At 44.9% G+C, this 19239-nt stretch overlaps 1 protein-coding gene across 2 annotated transcripts in view; it reads left to right on the top strand.

Moving 5' to 3' along the window:
• ADGRD1 (adhesion G protein-coupled receptor D1) overlaps positions 1–19239 on the top strand; it is a 118800-nt gene that overhangs the window by 48497 nt on the left and 51064 nt on the right. For both annotated transcript variants that reach the window (XM_062504462.1, XM_062504461.1), the window contains 2 exons: positions 16459–16532; positions 19030–19153. In XM_062504462.1, coding sequence (XP_062360446.1) covers positions 16459–16532; positions 19030–19153 — 198 coding nt within the window. The remainder of the gene's footprint in view (positions 1–16458; positions 16533–19029; positions 19154–19239) is intronic.

The following is a 19239-nucleotide window of genomic DNA, read 5'->3' as shown; positions in this document are numbered from 1 at the left end:
TTGTATCTAAAATGATTTCGTAATGATTTCATGGTTTCAGCCAGAGCCCTTGTGCACCATGGAATGTCAGGGAAATGGCATCCAGCCTCAGCTTTGCTCAGGTGCTGTGTGCTTCATTTCTGTGATTCATGGAGGATTCACACATGTTCTGCTTCATTACTTTTATTGTAACTTTGGTCTCTTGGAGAAACTTCAGGGGAAAATTGATTCTCTCTTAAAGTCACCATCTTAACAGAAAGACTGAGACTGGAAAAGCCACTATGCTGCTTGTAGTTTCTACTGGAGAAATTGCTCTCCTTTTCCCCTTTTCTCTGCATTCCTCCCCGAGATAAAGAGCCTGGGTGTTTTAATAGCAGTGCCTGCTCCCCCTGAGCCCTCTGCAGGAATCTCCTCCTCTGGAGCCTGGGCTGGGCTCTGGGGCTGCCCACACCTGGAACCCCCCAGGGAATCTTTTCCCTTCACCCTGTGGATCCCTGGACCTGTGATGCCCCTCTGGCACTCCTGGCACCCAGAGCAGTTCTCAGGAAAGGCTGTAGTGACCAGGGGAGCAGGAGAAAATGGTTTCTTGGGTTTAACTCAATTTTTCTCGAAGTCCCGAGAAACAGCTGAACTGGGGTGGAACCTTTCTCCAACCCAGAAGTTTACAATACTTGTTATTTTAGTCCTTTTTACTGCCACAGATGAGATTGTTTGACTTATATTTTAAGACATGTTTTAGGAGAAAGATCACTGTATATAAATGAAAGATACTATTATTGCTATTATGGGGTTCTCCATAACTTTTATAGTTTACAGCCTGTCAGCATTTTCTTTAGAAGCCCTGTATTTCAGGTGTCTCAGTTTGGCCTTGAAGTTGTTCTCAACATTAAAAGCTGAAATCCCAAAAAACATCTCAGAGCAAAGATGTTTCCCTTCTCTCTCTTTTTCTGTAAAATGAAAAAATATCCTTAGAAAACTTGACACCATAAAGACACAGATAAATAAATGTCATTGTTGGCTTCAGGGAAGTTTCTGTTTTATTTTAATGCAAATCTTGGGAGTCTTCACCCCAGCAGGACTGATCTTGTGGCTCACCTGAATTTGGTGAGTCTAATCTTCTTGCCACCAAAATCAGTGAACAAGCTCCCTTTACTGGGAAAGAGGAGAAACTGGGGAAAAGCAGGAGAGCAGCTGCTTTATTTATTGTCAGGGAAAATGTGCAAAAGACAAATGCCATTTCCTTGGAAAGGTGGGTGATAAATGCACCTGCAGCCTTGGTGTTCTGCAGGAACCTGCTGGGCCCATGGACACCCCTGGGACACTGCCCTGTGTCCCTGAATTTAACACTTCTCTTCATTCCATGTAGGCTAAAACCAAGGGAATGTGACCCAGAGGAGAAACATCAAAATGTCTTGAAAGCGCCACAGTGCTTTTGTTCAAAATTAGGGGACAATTTCTTCATCACTCAAAATTTGATTTCTTCAGGGAAATGGTGTGGAAAATTAAGGCTTTTCAATATTTTTATTCTCAGAATTTTGTGGCATTTTATGAACTCATGTCCTTACTCGAGGCAGGAGCAGTGCCCAGTTTCTCTGCTGAGTGTGCAGTGGCTCAGCTCAGTGCAGATGCTTGAAATGTTTTCCAGCAAACTGCAAATTCCTGCTCGTAGTAAAGCACTTTTGGGAAGGGGATGCAGCTGGAAGCCATGGTGGAGATTAAGGAGTGGGAAGGGCCCTTGCATACAGCAACTGCTCTTCCTTCAGCATCCCCTTATACCAGCTGCTCCTTTGAATGCAGAAGTTCCCATCTGTAACGTGTGGGAGATCTGTACCTGAGTCAGTCAAACCAAAACACTGGAAGAAGGAGTAACCTGGGAAAAAACCAAAATGCAGCTTTGTAGAGGACCCCACCTTTGTGCTGTAGAGGATTTTGTGCTGAAAAGCCCTGAGCTGGCAGCCCCTTCTAGTAATGAAATCCAGGCGAGTCTGAAGTCTCTGAGGGTGTTAATAAGGAATTTTGCTGGCTCTGTAATTGAGACAGTGATCCAAAGCTCCTTTAAATCCAGGGAAAGCCTAGCTGGCTTAAGTGGGTTTGTGATCAAGCCATGAGTTTTGTAAGGAAGTTCATGGGCAGGTTCAGCTGGACAGACAGACAGACACAGGGTTCGTGTTACAGCTCAGCCTCAGCCCCTCTGCACCCACCCTGGAGCTCCTCATGGCCCCAGGGCAGCACAAGACTGAAGGTGATGACTGAAGTCATGAGCAGCTGCCTTAGTGAGAAAATTCTCAATTGCTGCTTAGTGTAAAATATTAATTTTTTATTAATATTTTACTGAAGGTAAAATATTCCTGAACATCCTGACTCACCTGAGACATCGGCTGTGGCTCTTCCTGTTCTGCTGAGGTCAAACATGGAAAGGACTGAGGGATTTTGCCAAGGCAAACCATGGCAAGAGAAGTAGGAACAAAACTCCAGAAAAAGCTGTGTAGGATCAATATTTTGCTGGTGGGAAATAAGCAGAAATGAAGCATTAGTGTGTAAAAAAGAAATAAGAGAGCTGACTGAAGTCCTGGTGGAAGTGCTCAGAGGATTCCCTGGGCTGCTGTTTGCCCTCCACTGAGTGCACTGGGTACTTAAAGCACACCCAAGGTGTACTGGGGAGCACCAGAGGGGAGTTCCACACGGTTTGAGAGCCATCAGGGATCATTCTCTTGGTAAATAATATTTCAGAGAGGATTTTACTACTTGGAAAGTTTTATTTTCTTTCACTCCTTGCAATTCTCTCTAGTACTCTGAGACAGGTGAGACTCCTCGTGTGCATGGCTGAGTCTGAGGGGAAGAAAGGGGTGTGCTTCTCTTCTCTTCTCTTCTCTTCTCTTCTCTTCTCTTCTCTTCTCTTCTCTTCTCTTCTCTTCTCTTCTCTTCTCTTCTCTTCTCTTCTCTTCTCTTCTCTTCTCTTCTCTTCTCTTCTCTTCTCTTCTCTTCTCTTCTCTTCTCTTCTCTTCTCTTCTCTTCCTCTCTGGTACCTTCCTCAGGCTCTTCTGCTTTTTGATTCTGTGTAGCATGAGGAGACCATAATGAAAGGCTGGCCATAAACCAGAAAATTGCCTTTAAATTATATTTCTTTTCTTTGTATTGATGCTCAGGGCTGTTTCACTCAAGTGCTTTCAACTTGTGATTTATGAGTGGCCACAGCCTGGGCTGTCCCTGGCAGTGATCTGATCCCCAGCAGGGGAACTGCAGTTTGGGGGGGGGCTGTGTGATGCCCCCAGGAGCTGCAGCAAACCCTTTTGTGTGCAGGGCAGCCCAGAGATTCCCTTGGTGCCCCTGGTGCTTTACTGTGCTGCAGAGAATCCAAACACATCTCTGGGGAAGGTGGCTTTGCCTTTGTTCAATCTTAGAAATACTTGATTTGGAATTACTTACCACAAGGGTTTGTGGAAGAGCCTCTCATGGATGCAAGAAATGACCTGGCAATTTTGTAAAGAACCACCTTTTATGTCACTAAATAAGCAGTGGATGGTATCAGCATAGGGCAGATATGCACAGCGTGGGCCATTTTTGGTTATGAGGGTACTAAAAAGGTTCTGAAGTTGTAAGTCATGCATGGAAGGAATGTCTTGACTTATTTGGATTGTGTATCACTCTGTGACAGGTTAGCCATCATCGCTTTATTTAAAAAATACATTTATTTTCTAGGCTGCCAGCCACTTATTATTTATGAAGAGGTCTTAATTGGATGTGTTGTCCCATTGGAAATATTCCCACAAACACTAGCAAGAATGTTTCCTAAAATAACATGTTTAGCAAAAGAAAGAAATCTTCACACTCTGTAAAACACCCTGGACTGGCACTCAGATGACTCTGGAAGGGTTGCTGCAGTGCTGGGAGACACTGTGTTCCTAAAAATGGACTGTCCTGCTTTGAATAACCCCTGATCACAGAAGGGGGTTGTGCCTTGTGCCCACTGCAGCCACTGGGAGTTCCCCTGTGGGCTCAGCAGGAGCAGCCTCTGAGCCCTGGGAAGCTCCTGGTATGCAGCACTTTGCTGAAGGCTTTGGATTTTTGGTTTGTAACTTTTCTGATGGCCTACAGAATTATCCCAGTAAATTAAATTGTGAACTCAGCCATTTCTGTTTACATACTATTATGGCTTTATTAGATCTAAAAGCATTTCCACTATTTGTGTAATGCATTTTTCTTAAAGAAGAAGCAAGACAAGAAAAGACACCAGCTGGTGCAGGGTGGCTGTGTCCCAGGAGCCTACAGCAATGTCCCACTCAGGTACATTGGGTAACTGCTGGCCACTGCATCCTGAGCAGATCCAGCTTAAAAATCCAGGTTACCATGAAGAGACATTTCCCTGAAGTGCAAGAAGGAGAAAGGAAAGGAGCGCAGCAGTGCTGCCATTGAAGGGAGAAAATAATTTCTCATTCTTTGCCCGTTAAAAATTGTTGTCCTAACTAATAGACAAGGGAGTTTGGAGACTTTGCAAAGCTCTAATGAGCACAGCTGCATTCCTCAGACCATTAGATCAGTTTCCAGAGGGACCCACACAGATTTCAGGAATCTCGGAAAAACTGAGCTGCAGGCAGCAGCAGGGGCTGGGAGCTGAGTAACTCTGGAGGTGTTCTCAGTCCGTGGCAGGAGCTGCCTTCGTGTGGCACCTGGGAGCCCCCAGGCCACAGCAGCCACCCCTGGGGGGACGTCTGAGGGTTTGTGCTCCTGCCAACTCCGTGGAAAGATTTGGGGGTTTGTGTTCCTGCCATCCCCATGGACAGATTTGGGGGTTTGTGCTCACTGCCATCCCCATGGACAGATTTGGGGGTTTGTGCTCCTGCCATCCCCATGGACAGATTTGGGGGTTTGTGCTCCTGCCATCCCCATGGACAGATTTGGGGGTTTGTGCTCACTGCCATCCCCATGGACAGATTTGGGGGTTTGTGCTCCTGCCATCCCCATGGACAGATTTGGGGGTTTGTGCTCACTGCCATCCCCATGGACAGATTTGGGGGTTTGTGCTCCTGCCATCCCCATGGAGAGATTTGGGGGTTTGTGCTCACTGCCATCCCCATGGACAGATTTGGGGGTTTGTGCTCCTGCCATCCCCATGGACAGATTTGGGGGTTTGTGCTCACTGCCATCCCCATGGACAGATTTGGGGGTTTGTGCTCCTGCCATCCCCATGGAGAGATTTGGGGGTTTGTGCTCACTGCCATCCCCATGGACAGATTTGGGGGTTTGTGCTCCTGCCATCCCTCCTGGAGGGGTTTGGGGGTTTGTCCCATGCCCTGGTGCTCGGTGAGGAGCTGAGGGAGGCTCTGGCTGTGTCAGACGTTGCTGAGCACTGCAGTGGGAGCATTCTGGTTATTTTTCTGCCCTGCTGTATCAACAATCACATCTCTATCTGTGCTCTGTCTGGGATGTGCACAGAGCTTCACTGACTCCCATTTTCTCATCTGCAAAATCAACTCCATGGCTCAGTCTCACATTGCTCAGCTCTGTAGCTGGGGTTAATGCACCAGGCCTAATTCCAGACTGGTTCTCAATTCTTTGGATGTGGTTGATGCACACACCAAATAGTTCTGGCACCCTGATGCTTCCTGTGAATGAAAAATGACACACAATAGTTGTGTGAATTTCATCCCCATTCATGCAACAGACTAAAAGACAACTCATGTTTGGCAAATGTGCAGGAATGGGAGAAAAGATTCAAATCAGAGGGGAAAAAAAGTAAATGTTCTCAAGAGAGGTTTTTTTTTTCCCATAACAAAAAGAAAAAAAAATTTAAAAAGCAGTAATGGAAGCCCATCAGATTAATCCTTGAAAGATCTGGTCAGGAAAGTGTAATATCTTAATGAGGTGCTAAGATCTAAGCCATAGTCTTGCACCAGGGTGTGTTACATCTCTTTGCAGCTCACGAGGCATTGTGGAGGAGTTTTTATCCCTAGAGGATTAACTTCAGGCCCAGCTGGGTGTTGGTTCTGTTCAGATCCACTCCTTGTCCCCCTGGCAGTGGCTCCTTGATTTTATTTGTTGACTGTACTTAGGACAGCAGCTGTAATTTATTAAAGCAATAGGAAAGTTGCCTTCTTGTGGGGATAACTTTGTGGTTTTGGATCATTTTCACTCTGTGGCTGCCTGTGTGCTAGAACTGGAGCAAGTGGAGTGGTGGGGGTGTGCCTGCCCACCCAGAGCCTGGGGACGGGGCTCCGGGGGGAAATTCCTGTTCCTTGTGCTCCTCAGGAGCTTCAGAGGAGAGCCATCCCGGCCATCCCAGCCCAGGTGTGTCAGAGCCATCCCGGCCCAGGTGTGTCAGAGCCATCCCGGCCATCCCAGCCCAGGTGTGTCAGAGCCATCCCGGCCCAGGTGTGTCAGAGCCATCCCGGCCCAGGTGTGTCAGAGCCATCCCGGCCATCCCAGCCCAGGTGTGTCAGAGCCATCCCGGCCCAGGTGTGTCAGAGCCATCCCGGCCATCCCAGCCCAGGTGTGTCAGAGCTATCCCATTGAGCTGATCCCAGCCCAGGTGTGTGAGCATGGGCTGCTCTTTTTTCTCTTTTCTGTTTTTTCTTTTTCTTTTTTCTCTTTTCCCTTTTTTCTCCTTTCTCTTTTCCCTGCCCTCTGCTGCGCTCCCGCCGTGCACAACGAGATCCAGGAGCGGTGTTTTAGTCTGGGACATCCCAGGGTAAATCGCAGGATAATGGATGTGAGGTGAAACGTAGGGACGGGAAAGCTCCTGTGAAAAGTCACATGAGAAAAGCGAATTGGGGAATAAAACCAGATGTCCTGAATGCAAGTGACTTTTTGATGACACAAAATAAACATTCCCTTATCTCGCCTAGCCGGCCTGAATATCTTGTCCTTAAGCAAGCATAAGTTTTTTGTAATATTTTCCAGTCTGGTTACAGCAGTCTTATCATGGAAGGACTGAGCGCTGCCTCGTTGTGCGAGCCTTTGTGTGAGCTGTGGCATCGCTCTGGAATGTTTATTGCTCTTGTCATTATTTGTACTCCATGGCTTCCATTGACTGCCTGTCCCGCTCGCTCCCGGGAGATTAGCAGAGCTGGGGGAAGGATAAATGACGATTAGCAGCTAGTCAAGGGATGTAAGGGCTGAAAGGGTCAATATAAAACAAGGGCTGCCACATATAATTCACAAAGAATGTGAGGCACTGCCTTTCAGAGGCAACGTTCGCATAGCCAGGGTTTAATGAGAATGGAAAATGCTAACATATAAATCCAGTCCTAAAAAAATATATTAACAACAAACGTCCTGAGTGGTAAATATTTTTGCCACTAAGCCTGGTACTCTGTTTCTGACGTGAACTATTAAAACTCCTCCTAAAGCTTTCATTAAATCATGTCTCCAAAACTCCCTTTAAAACATGGTCCTTTGTTTGGAAGGGAATTAGTCTGGAGGTGGATGAGGGCAAACCAGCTGAATATCTGACAAAAGCTTGGGTTTTTCCTAAGAGTGAAGTGCAGACCTGGTCAGACTCTGGCTGGACCCAGGGGGTTCCAGAGGAGCTGGTTCTTTCCTCCAGGAGCACAGCCTGGCTCCTGTCACTGGATTTATGGCACCCGTGCTCCCAGTCCCTGCTTCCCGTGCGTGCACACAGAAACAATGAGGTTTGTGCTTGGAGTCTCTGTTCCTTGGGTGCTCCTGCTGCTCATCCCCTGAGCATCCCCTGAGCATCCCCTGAACATCCCCAGGACATCCCCTGAGCATCCCCTGAGCATCCCCTGAACATCCCCTGAGCATCCCCGGGACGTCCCTGGGACATCCCTGGGACACCCCAGCCCTTCCTGCATGGTTCCCGAGGTGTCCTGGTCTCATTCCAGCTTCATGGAGGGGTTTGGCCACATCAGACACCTCCTGTTCCCAAGGTCAGCTGTTCCCAGAAACCAACTTTGACCCTGGAGGTGCAGGGCAGGGGATTGCAGCCTTTATATAGAAGATAAATGCACTAGTCCCAAATATTCCATAAACAGTTCATTATTCCTCTCATTAGCATGCAAAATAAGTGAAATTTTAATGTTTCACTGCTCCAGGCTGCCTAAGCCCTCGTGCTCTTCAAAGAGAAGGGCTCACATTTTGTTCAGTCTTTGTGAAGGAAAATTAGGGCATCTTTGTGCTTTTAAAAAATGTGTTTAGAAAAGGTCGTAGGTACTGTTTCTTCATTTGAAAGTGTATCTGGAGATAGCTACAATGTTCCTGTTGTGTGAAAAATTGCCTAAAAGGTCTCTAAAGCTTTCTCCACAATAAATATAACCCAATATGGATTGATTCTTCTTGATTGTGACTTTCACTCTTGTAGGAAACAGATGTTTGTAACTCAGATTTCATTTCTGGCTTGGCAAAGAAGTGGAACAGCAACAACTACAAGTGGAAGCAGGAAGCGCTGGTGGGACTTTGCCATTGCTGTTGGGTTTTTATTTTTGAAGTGAGCACAGCTTCTTGCTGCTGCTGAAGATTGTTATTAGCAGGTAGAGCTCTCTCTGTTCTGTTGGGGTCCAGTTCCACCTGAGCCTGGTGAAATCTGGTTATCCAAAATGCAGGTAGTGCTGGGATGGGGGTGCCTGCACACCCCTGGGTGTTGTGCCTCAGGGTTTCTTGTTCCTCACTGAAATTGAAGGAACGTGGAGACTGGGAATCACAACTGAAATGCTGAGTGTCTTGAATGGTTCTTGTCTGAGGCAAATGTTTCTCTTCTTAAAGAAAGAAAAAAAAAAACAATCAGGAGGAAAAGTCCAGGCACTGTTTTGGAAACTAAGAATTGTGGAAGTGCTGCCTAATAGGAGAAGTATTTTTAAACCTGATTGTCCTGTGTGCATCCCTTTAAGGGATTCTGGTTTCTGCCTGCCTTCTGGGCCCTGTCACAGCTCCTGTCATTGCCTCCCCAAAGTTTCCTGTCCCAGAGCTCTCTGCTGGGCCTTTGTATGGCAAAGGGAAACATTTCTGCCTTTGTCAAAGTGCTACAGGTGAAGGGGGGGAGAGGAACATTCATTTGCTTTTTTCATTCTGTTGGATCTGTTGGATTAGAGAATGCATTATATATAACTTATAAATAATTATATATATTTTTTTATAAATAGATTTTTTTATACATCAGTCACACCAGTTGTTTTCCTTTGGGAATACTTTCACATGAGTTAAGAGTAGATAAAGAAAGGATGCATAGAAGACACATCTGCTTCTTGTTTTAGAAAAGCAACACACTTTAATGTAATAACACAGAGTAGCAGAAAAAGGCACAGAAAAGAAAACAAAAAATCCTTAACAAAAGATGCCATTGTCTATTTCATTAAGCAGTTGTGGAAAGTTATCATGGATTTGTATCAGCATGATCACAAAATCTATTGCATTATGCTGCTTGTAAGGTGGGTGGGGGGAAGCTGAAATTCAATTAATCTGTCCAAAAATTCCTGTAAGTCTCTAGCAGTGTGTGAGCAGAATTTTGCAAGGGTGGTGGATGCTTTGCACACTTAGCTCTGTAAGTGGTGGACTTTACTTGCATTGAAAATAGTGTTTTCAAGGGGCCTGGGGGAGCAGAAGCAGCACAGAGCAGCCAGGGCAGGGAACATCACACCCTGCTGCTGTAGTGGCCAACCTGGGCAAGAAATATCTCACAGTTCCCTCCTGAGGGACCAGGCCAAGCCCAGGCACTTTGGCACTTGTAGCTCTGCTTCATCCATGCTCCCAGATTACTTTCATTTAACTCAGATGTCCGAGAAGTGATCAGAGCATAAAGGACAGGAGAGCCCATGGGAGTCTGGGTTTACAGCCCCTTGGTGATCTCCAGGTGGATCTGCCCTCGAACAGAAGAGATTTCCTTTTTTGAATTTATTTGCCAGTCTGAAAAACTCTTTTTGAGCTCTGAAAATCACACTGGGTTTCATCTTCTGTGCAGTGAGATGTTCTGGAGGTCTGAGCTGAATGGACACAGGAGAAAGCAGAAGAGTTGTTTCTGTGCATTCCATTAAATCAGAATAAGGCCTTTTAAGCAATGAGTAATTGCCTCAGCATGGGTACCTTGGGTGGAATAACTCGCATTTTTAATTACTTGGTTTAAATGAGATCTCTTTGGAGGCAGACTGAGTTCATTAATTTTGGAGAGGCAATATCTGGTTGGAGGTTGTGCCCTGAGCCAGCCAAAGGCAAAGTGGAGGGTCCCAAGTTTGATGGCTGTGGCTCTGCATAAACAATTCTGTTAAAAACACACAGGAAGGGAAGTGGAGCCATTTGGGCTGACTTGCTAGAATGCAGAGAGGTAAGGATGCATCAGTGTCCTTGGCCTGGCTTTGCCCTCAGACCATTCTTCAGTGCAGGTTTAGATGGCTCTGTACAAATCATTTTTCTCTTGCATGTGGATATAACTGTTTTACTGTAAGGACGTATCAAAACTCTCTGACTGCTATACTGCTAATTATGCAAATGAGACTATTTCTCAAGAGATAATATTAATATTTTCACCTCTTCATTCTTTGGAGCAGAACTATGCTTTAAAGGAACATGAGAAATGTTTTCACTTTAGCATTAAAGCAGCTTTTCATACAGATCATCAGTTCAGTTCTGTGTCTATTGGTGCCTACATAAGGAAAGGCTGACACGCTGAGCTCTGCTTCTCACTGACTGGAATTTAAATTTTTTAAACATCAAATATTTACTGATGTAACCCAGTTGCTCCCCAAATTGAATTTCAAAGGTCCTTATCCTGCAATTTCTATTTGCACACATCTTCCATTCAAGGCAGCTACATGCATCTCTAATGAAAATGAACCTGCTTCTTTCTGGAGCTCGTTTTTAACCTTCCTGTGCTCTCCTTTATCAGCACCATTTACAATATTGTGATTGTAATTAATCCAGGCTGCAGTCAGTGGCTGTACACTGCAGAGCTGCACCTTGAGCACTCCTGGCTTCCAAACTGAGGGTTTTGGCTTGCAGCTCCTCATCCCTGCCCACACAAACACCCAGAGGCAGCCAGGGCAAAGAGCAGGGGAAAAGGGGAATCCCTCTGATAGATATTTGACATTTTGAACCTGGGGAAGGTGTGAAAGCACGGTCCCAGAGCACAGATGTGCTTGGTGAGGCTGAGCCAGGTGCTTGGTGCTCAGGAGCCTTGAGCTGAGCACTGACCCCTGATGCTGTGCTGAGTGCCAGAGGGATGTACTGAGTGCAGTTCTCTGCTGGGGGCAGTTCTGTAGCTGTGTGGTTAAAGAAAAGCCATCTGGAGCTGTGCATGTGTGTTCAGGGAGTTTATAATTTTAACTCAAGGGTTGCAGGCAGTTCCTGTTGCCAGAATTACAACTTTAATGACTTTAATGCTTCTGCTCTTTCAGCTGTGTCACAGCATCGTACCCAGGGCACCTGCAGCAGTCACAGCCCCTCCAGGTGCCAGGAGCTCACCTGTGCTGTGGGCAGGTGAGCTGACACGGAGCAGAGCAACAAGCTGCAGCAGGACAAGCAGCAAGGGACAGTTTCTGTAGAGCACAAATGAGTGTGTGACAGAGCACAGGGCCTGGCAGCCCTCACTGACATCTGCAAGTGCTCAGATGTTGGCTTGGCAGCTGCTGCATGAAGCCCCTTGCTCATGCTGTAAAAAAGATGGGATCCTGTTCAGAGAATGGCATTTTTATTCAAATGGATGTGGACTTGGTAGCAGGAAAATAGCAAGATCTTCTGATGCTCCTCATATTTGAAAGCAGTAATCTTTTTTTTTTTTTTGCTATGTGCCATAATTAAAAAAGAAAGCATCAGGACAATTTCCTCATCCATTCCCTCCTCCTTTTTTCTCTCTCTTATAGAAATGGTATCTGGTAGAGCAGCCAAGACATTTTTCAGTCTGTTGCTCATGGGTCTTTTCATTACTTTTTTTGTTCTCACACTGCTTGCCCAGTCCAGCAGCTGTTAAATAGACAACTCTGAGAACTGGGGAAGGATATTGGTGTAACATTTGATTAACACTATTCTTGCAGGAAATTGATATGTCAACTATTTTTAACTTCAGGCAAAGGAATAGTCAAACCCAATCCATGTGGCAACTTTCTCAGATTTCAGATGACTTTACAACCTCTGATATTTCATTTTTAACTCGTTTTTAACTTTATATTGCGGTCTGTCACAGTTTCCCAACCTTTGTGATTTCATGCAATTTTTAAAGCTGTATGATTGTCCCATTAGGAAATACATCCAGCAAACTTTCCTGTTGGCCCTGGGAGCCCACAGCGTTGTGTTCATTGCTTCAGAAAGTGTGTGCTGGCACAGCTCTGTTCACAACAATGAAACAACTCAAAGCCTGGCTTTTATCCACAACACACTCTAATTCCCTATTCATAACCTAAATTCCTTTTTGTGCAATTTGCAATTTTTTTTTTCATTACATATGCTAGTTACATCTTAGGATGAATCAGTCAAATGGATTTTAAATTAAAATAGTTGGCTGATCTAACCCAAAATCTGTTGCGATGCAGTTTTCTCATAGCTTGGAAGAAAACAGCCAATACTGTAGAAATGGGTGATTTTTCTTCCTGTCTGTCTTTTTCCAGGTAACTGGGTAGATGAATGTACCCTAAAGTTTTAATCTTCTAGGTAATTAGGAGAAATAGATAGAAAGGAAAGTCAATAAACCATGTGTCCCTGAATAGGTCACAGTAATAGTCAGGATGTCACTGTGAGGACAGGAAATCCTTAAATTAGACACATCATTTTAGTCTCTAATTTAATCCATAAGCCAAAATTAATATTTGTTTTGAATCATGCATACATAAGAATGTGTAAGTGAGGCTGTGAATGGCTCAAAAGTCACAAACATACAAACAAGAGGCTTGTCTAGTGGCTTTTCTTGCTGTTTTCAAAATAATCCATAGTAATCTGGGAGGTTGAGAAAGCAAGGCTTAAACATCTTTGAATTAGACAAAATTCTGTATTTTTCAAACAGAGACAAGTGGGCTCCAAACTGAATTTAATGGGGTGAATGGTCAACTGCTTTGGATGAGAGGAAGCCAAACACTCTGGGCTTGGAGCTGCTGAGTTTGGGTCAGTGACAGACCTGACCCAAAGGTTCATCCCTCTTCACCCTGGAGGAACAAAGTGCACACCCTGCACTCCTGGTGGCCACCACTCTGTGGCAAAATGTTTGCTTTTTAAATCCAGGGGAGGAGAGGAAAGCCAAGCCAATCTCAGAAAGGTTCACCCCACCCTCTGCTTGGCTTCTCTTCCTTGGCAAGCCTCTCCAGCAGCAGCTGGCTGCCTGTTTCCCTTCTGCAGCTGAGTTCCTGACATTTCCTGCAAGCAGGTTTTCCTGAAGGTTTCCAGCAGTCCGTGCAGCCCCTACCCCCCTTTCCTGGCCTCCTGTTCCACTCAGCATGGCTTGTGCCTGGTTCCCAGCAAGTGCTGGGCTCCCTTCTCACCCCTGTGCACACCCTCTGGGGATGTCCCTGGATTCCTGGGGTTTGCTGCTCTGACTGACTCACTGAGTGGTCACTCTAAGGGATGCTGGGCAGCTGTGAGGTGGGCACAGGCAGTCAGGCAAGCACAGAATTGTTAAGGCTGGAAAAGACCCTCGAGATGCTGAGTCCAACCAGTCCTTCCTGAATTTCCAGGCTCCATCAGGCAGGCGCTGACTTTGCCTCTTTGTGGTGCCAAGAGGATCCTTTCCTCTCACAATCCTTTTCCTACAGTTACCATTCTAGCAATTCTTTTTTTGGAGAAGCAGTGTGCAGCCCTCTCCACGCAGAAGGAATGGTTTGAAGAATGTGATTAGTGAGAGCACATGCACAGATCCTGGACTACTGTGTGCTTCTGCTTTCCCTCTCCTGAAAGCTTCTAAACTGTCCTTTCACACGCTTTTAATAACACAAGTGACTTCATCTTTCAGTGTAAAAGCTTACTTGTATTTTAAGCTTTGTGTTATCAATGTCATTAAATCAATATCCTCAGTTCTACAGGATCCAAGTCACACACAGTTTAACTTAAGAAGTGCAATATTGAGGTACAGTCAGCTCCTTTCTCATAGATTAGAGAGTACTTTGAAGTAGAGCTGTTGAAGATCAGAGGGAGCTGATTCCTCTGCAGCCAGTTTCTTATGTGTTGGGGCTTTCTCTCCTAATGACAGTCCTGCTGCAGAGCTCCAGTGAAGTCTCAGAAGATGAGTATTTTATGCAGTTATCATAAATGGCACTGGGAAGGCTTGTGGAGATTATATAATGGGTGATAAAACATGAGACATAATCTTTAAGAGAAATAAGAAGGCAAATTAGGATAGACCCTTCTTTTCCATTCTTTAATCTATTTATCTATTTATTATTATTATAATTTACTTATTCTTTCTCCATCTGAGTACATGCACAGTTCTGGACAGGTCAGAGCCTGTATGGCCTCACTTGGGGCAGTTTATTTTCTAATGAGTGACATCTGTGTTTAGGGTTAAGATGGAGAAAAACAATGCCAGTGAAATTTAATTGAGGGTAAAATGTACTTCTGGGATTTATTTGTGTAAAAGATACACGACGGCAGTACCAAGTCTTCTTCCAACCTGATCCTGAGGTGCCCTTTCCACTCAGTGTATTAGAATCCAGATTTACCTAGAGAAATCCTACAAATTAGAAATGGCAGTTATTGTTCCATCTTTGTTGTTATTACAGCAGATCTTTCTCCTTTTCTATGGCTTTTTAGTCACTGTCTGTCATAGAAGTGAAATGATTTGTGATACAAGTCAACTGTAGATTCCTTCAATTGCTTACTTCAGGAAAGCTATGGAGATGGTGAGGATGACATCACCCAGCACAGCTGGCACAGCTGGCACAGCTGTGGAGATGGTGAGCATGACATCATCCAGCACAGCTGGCACAGCTGGAACAGCTGTGGAGATGGTGAGCATGACATCACCCAGCACAGCTGGCACAGCTGGCACAGCTGTGGAGATGGTGAGCATGACATCATCCAGCACAGCTGGCACAGCTGGCACGTGTCCTTGCAGCTGGTGGAACAGGATGGATGCTGCCAACCAAGCTCCAAATTAAAGGCAGTGGCAAGGGCACACCCGACGGCATCAGGGAGAGGTTTCCTGAGGACGAGGGATGGGGGCTGTGCCACCGTCCCTTGCCAGGGTGGCACACCGTGAGCGTGAGGGGTCGGTGCTGGCTCTGCTCCCTGGTGGAAGAGGGCTCCAGGGTGTCCCCAGAGCCAGAGGGGAAGGGTGGCTGCCGGCTCCTGCTCTGCACAGAGCCCCTGCCCTGCAGCACCTGCTGTTCTGGGAGAAGAACAGCTTTCTGTTTTGGGGGCAAACAGGGTGAGGCCAGGAGCCGGGGAGCCAGGCAGGGAGGTGCTCGGGCAGGGGAGAACATTCGGTCTGTGCTCTGCAGAGGTGAGGGCTGGGCAGGAAATCCTTATCTGCAGCACGGTGCTGAGCCGTGCAGGGGAGCTGGGCAGGAATCCTTGGTTATCTGCAGCCAGGGGAGCTGTGCTGCCCTGTGCCTGGCGCCCTGGAGGAGGAAAATTGCACCGGGAACTTCTTGTACTTGGTTGAGTTTCAGCAGGATGAGATGGTGGGGTTTTTTTCCTTCGTTCCCTAAAACAAGGAAAGCAAAACTTGATTTTTGTCCTGACAGCAGAATTGTGTTGCAATAATCTGAGAGTTAATGTTAATTCACCAGTGATTTTATGTTGAAGACTTCTGTAATTAAAAAATTGCCATAAAGCAGGGTTCACATTATGTGGACTTTAGGGATTTAAGTATTAGAAAGGGCTGAACAAACACTGGAAATCCTCTAGTTTGCATATTTTGTCTGCAACAAACTATTACTTCACTCCAATATAATTTGAATAATTTTGTCATCGACCTTATGTAATGGAGTGGAGAAGGGGATCTCAAAGCTTCTGGAATACAGGAGATTGAGTTAGTTGCTAGACCTGTTTATGGAAGATAGAAATTATGCCATTATAATGCTGAGGTGTGCTAAAATAAAATCTTGAATTACAGCATTGCTCTTTCAGTTTGAATGTGTGTTTTTAAATAACTGCTGTTGTGGAAACAAAATGTCTGGGAGTTGGTCATTGTAATGCCCATATTTCAGAGTTATTAATCGTAAAACGGGACATTTTTATTACACAGTGAGAACAAACGATGAACAAAACCCAAAGAAGCCAAATCTCTGCTGAAGAATGATGTCCCAGTTGCAAAAATTAACTCATGTATTTGTGCTCGTGTACAGCAATGATGCTAGTTTGCTACTTGCTTAAACAGGACACGGATTTCTCACATTTAATCCCAGTGTGTGAAATTAGGACTGAATACCAGGTTTTGCATGCTTGGAGCTTGTGTTTAAGATACGAGGACTGAACAATTTTGCTGCCAGTTCTGGTGTGTTAATCTATAATAAGTCTCTTGAATTTATTATAGCAATGAGAATGTGAAGTAGCTGAATAGTGGAATTTAGTCCTTTCTAAACATTCCTTCAGGGTATGTATTTTCTCTTGCAGACACCCAGACAATACAGCCAAGCACTAAATAAAAGTAACAGAGTTCATCTTTACTGTGCATTTCTGGATTATAGGTATGTTTCTTGATTTTATTTAATTTTAACTTGATTTTATTAAATTACACTTTGTGATGCTGTGTATTATCTATATTCTTCTTGCTTCCTTTCATTCATGGAAATAGTTAATGAAATGGAACCACTGGCTTTTAAAAATACAATCTGATTGTTTCTTCACAATTGTTATCCACAGACCCTGGGTTAGGAAGGCAATTGGGAACTGAAAACATTTTGTGATCAAAGCTGCAAACCAATGTCTGCTTGTCCTGTTCCATGAGTGTGCCCTTTGGCAGGTGCTTGGATGTTTCAAGGTGGCAAAGCTCCAGCCCAGCCTTTGTTGTCACTGGGTCTGTGCCTGTGCCACAGGATTGTGTGAGATCAGTATTTCAGATCTGTGAATTTTGGCCAATGCATGGAATGGATAAACATAATATCCTTGAATGCAAATTAGAATTCAAGGGAAATAAATATCACCTCAAATTTCACTCAGGAAATAAGAGCTATGGAAAAGCAGTAGCTTTTTATTTTTTTATTTCTTTTTTAGCACTGAATAAATTTATTTTTTTTTATTTTGAAATGCACTGCTCTTAGTGAATTAATTGAGAAAGAATACAAATAGTTAATTTTTAATTTCATGGGGATTAACAGGTTTTGAGCCATAACAATCAATGTAAGCCTAATTGATGCAGCAATGGTCTGGCATGCTGTGGTCCCTCCTGCACATCAGGCACTTGGGAAGGTCACAGGAATGGTTTTCCTGAATTTTGTTTCGTGGATGTTGGACTGTCCCAGCTGTTGCAGTTACTCGTTGCTATGGTTACTCCAGCTCCAATAAATTAGAAGCAGATTTTACCAAAGCAAACGAATGTGGCTGGGGCATTGTTCTCCACTGGGGCTTGGTAAGGATACAACCTTAAATATGAAATCTGTCCTTCCAGATGAGCCTCACTGCTGTCAGCATGGTTTTATTCCCTAGTGCATGGCAGGAATTAATTTATTTAAATAATTTGGTTTCTGACCTACAGTAGACTCTCTTTGAGAACCCAGGGAGGTCCTGAAGGGCTGGAGTATGAGGTAATAGCTGTCTTTAAAAGAAGCACTGAGAGGAGAACAGATCCCTCAGTCCATCTGCAGGACTCAGGCAAATACCAGCAGAAATAAATAGTTCTATCACACACTGGGGCAGGTGAGCTGTGCCCATGAAGAGCCTGAGCCTCCTGTGTCCCCACTCCACTCCCAGGCTGGGACAGCTCAGGGAATCCTGGCTTGCCCTGGCCCCAAGAAAAAGCAAGCTCAGGAGGATCACTGTGCAAAATACTGCAGAAAAAAAAAACCAAGTGCATGAGGACTTGTATGGCACTGGAGTTCTCAGAATACAGTAATAGGGGATTGATTTGTATGGCACTGGAGTTCTCAGAATCCAGTAATAGGGGATTGATTTGTATGGCTCTGGAGTTCTCAGAATACAGTAATAGGGGATTGATTTGTATGGCACTGGAGTTCTCAGAATACAGTAATAGGGGATTGATTTGTATGGCACTGGAGTTCTCAGAATCCAGTAATAGGGGATTGATTTGTATGGCTCTGGAGTTCTCAGAATACAGTAATAGGGGATTGATTTGTATGGCACTGGAGTTCTCAGAATACAGTAATAGGGGATTGATTTGTATGGCACTGGAGTTCTCAGAATACAGTAACAGGGGATTGATTTGTATGGCACTGGAGTTCTCAGAATACAGTGATAGGGGATTGATTTGTATGGCACTGGAGTTCTCAGAATACAGTAATAGGGGATTGATTTGTATGGCACTGGAGTTCTCAGAATACAGTGATAGGGGATTGATTTGTATGGCACTGGAGTTCTCAGAATACAGTAATAGGGGATTGATTTGTATGGCACTGGAGTTCTCAGAATACAGTGATAGGGGATTGATTTGTATGGCACTGGAGTTCTCAGAATACAGTGATAGGGGATTGATTTGTATGGCACTGGAGTTCTCAGAATACAGTGATAGGGGATTGATTTGTATGGCACTGGAGTTCTCAGAATACAGTGATAGGGGATTGATTTGTATGGCACTGGAGTTCTCAGAATACAGTAATAGGGGATTGATTTGTATGGCACTGGAGTTCTCAGAATACAGTGATAGGGGATTGATTTGTATGGCACTGGAGTTCTCAGAATACAGTTATCTGGGTCTGGGTGAAAGGCCATAAATGAGATGCAAAATGTAAGGGAATGGTAAAGTTATCATTCATTGATTATAAACCAGGGAAGAAATCTGCAGAGACATCCATGGGGGGGTCTGATCTATGCCTTGTCCTGGTGAATATTTTCCTTAACTCTTTTCATGATGGAATTGAGAAGACACTGGAAATACTTGTGGGGTCTCCAGCCTGAGGTGGCTTCCAGAGCCTTTTATCTCCTGGGGAGTAGAGTGCATACCAAATGGAGCTGCAGCAGATGCATTTGGGCAGAGAGCATGTTCATTTTCTGTTCTTTTGTGCTTTCCAGCAATGGGACTGGGGTCTGGTCTAACGAGGGCTGTGTGCGTGAGAGCGGGGACCTCAACCACTCCGTGTGCCTCTGCAACCACCTCACCAACTTTGCCATCTTGATGCAAGTGGTGCCTCTGAAGGTGAGATTCAGCAAAGCACTAAATCTGTCTGCTAAAAATGAAGCGTAAATGCATCAGTTGCACCCTCACATCACGTAAGTGGCTGA

Source organism: Cinclus cinclus, chromosome 17, assembly GCF_963662255.1.
Source record: "Cinclus cinclus chromosome 17, bCinCin1.1, whole genome shotgun sequence".
Lineage (NCBI taxonomy): Eukaryota > Metazoa > Chordata > Aves > Passeriformes > Cinclidae > Cinclus > Cinclus cinclus.
Note: the sequence above shows the minus strand (reverse complement) of the source record. Positions and strands in the feature narration are given on the sequence as shown.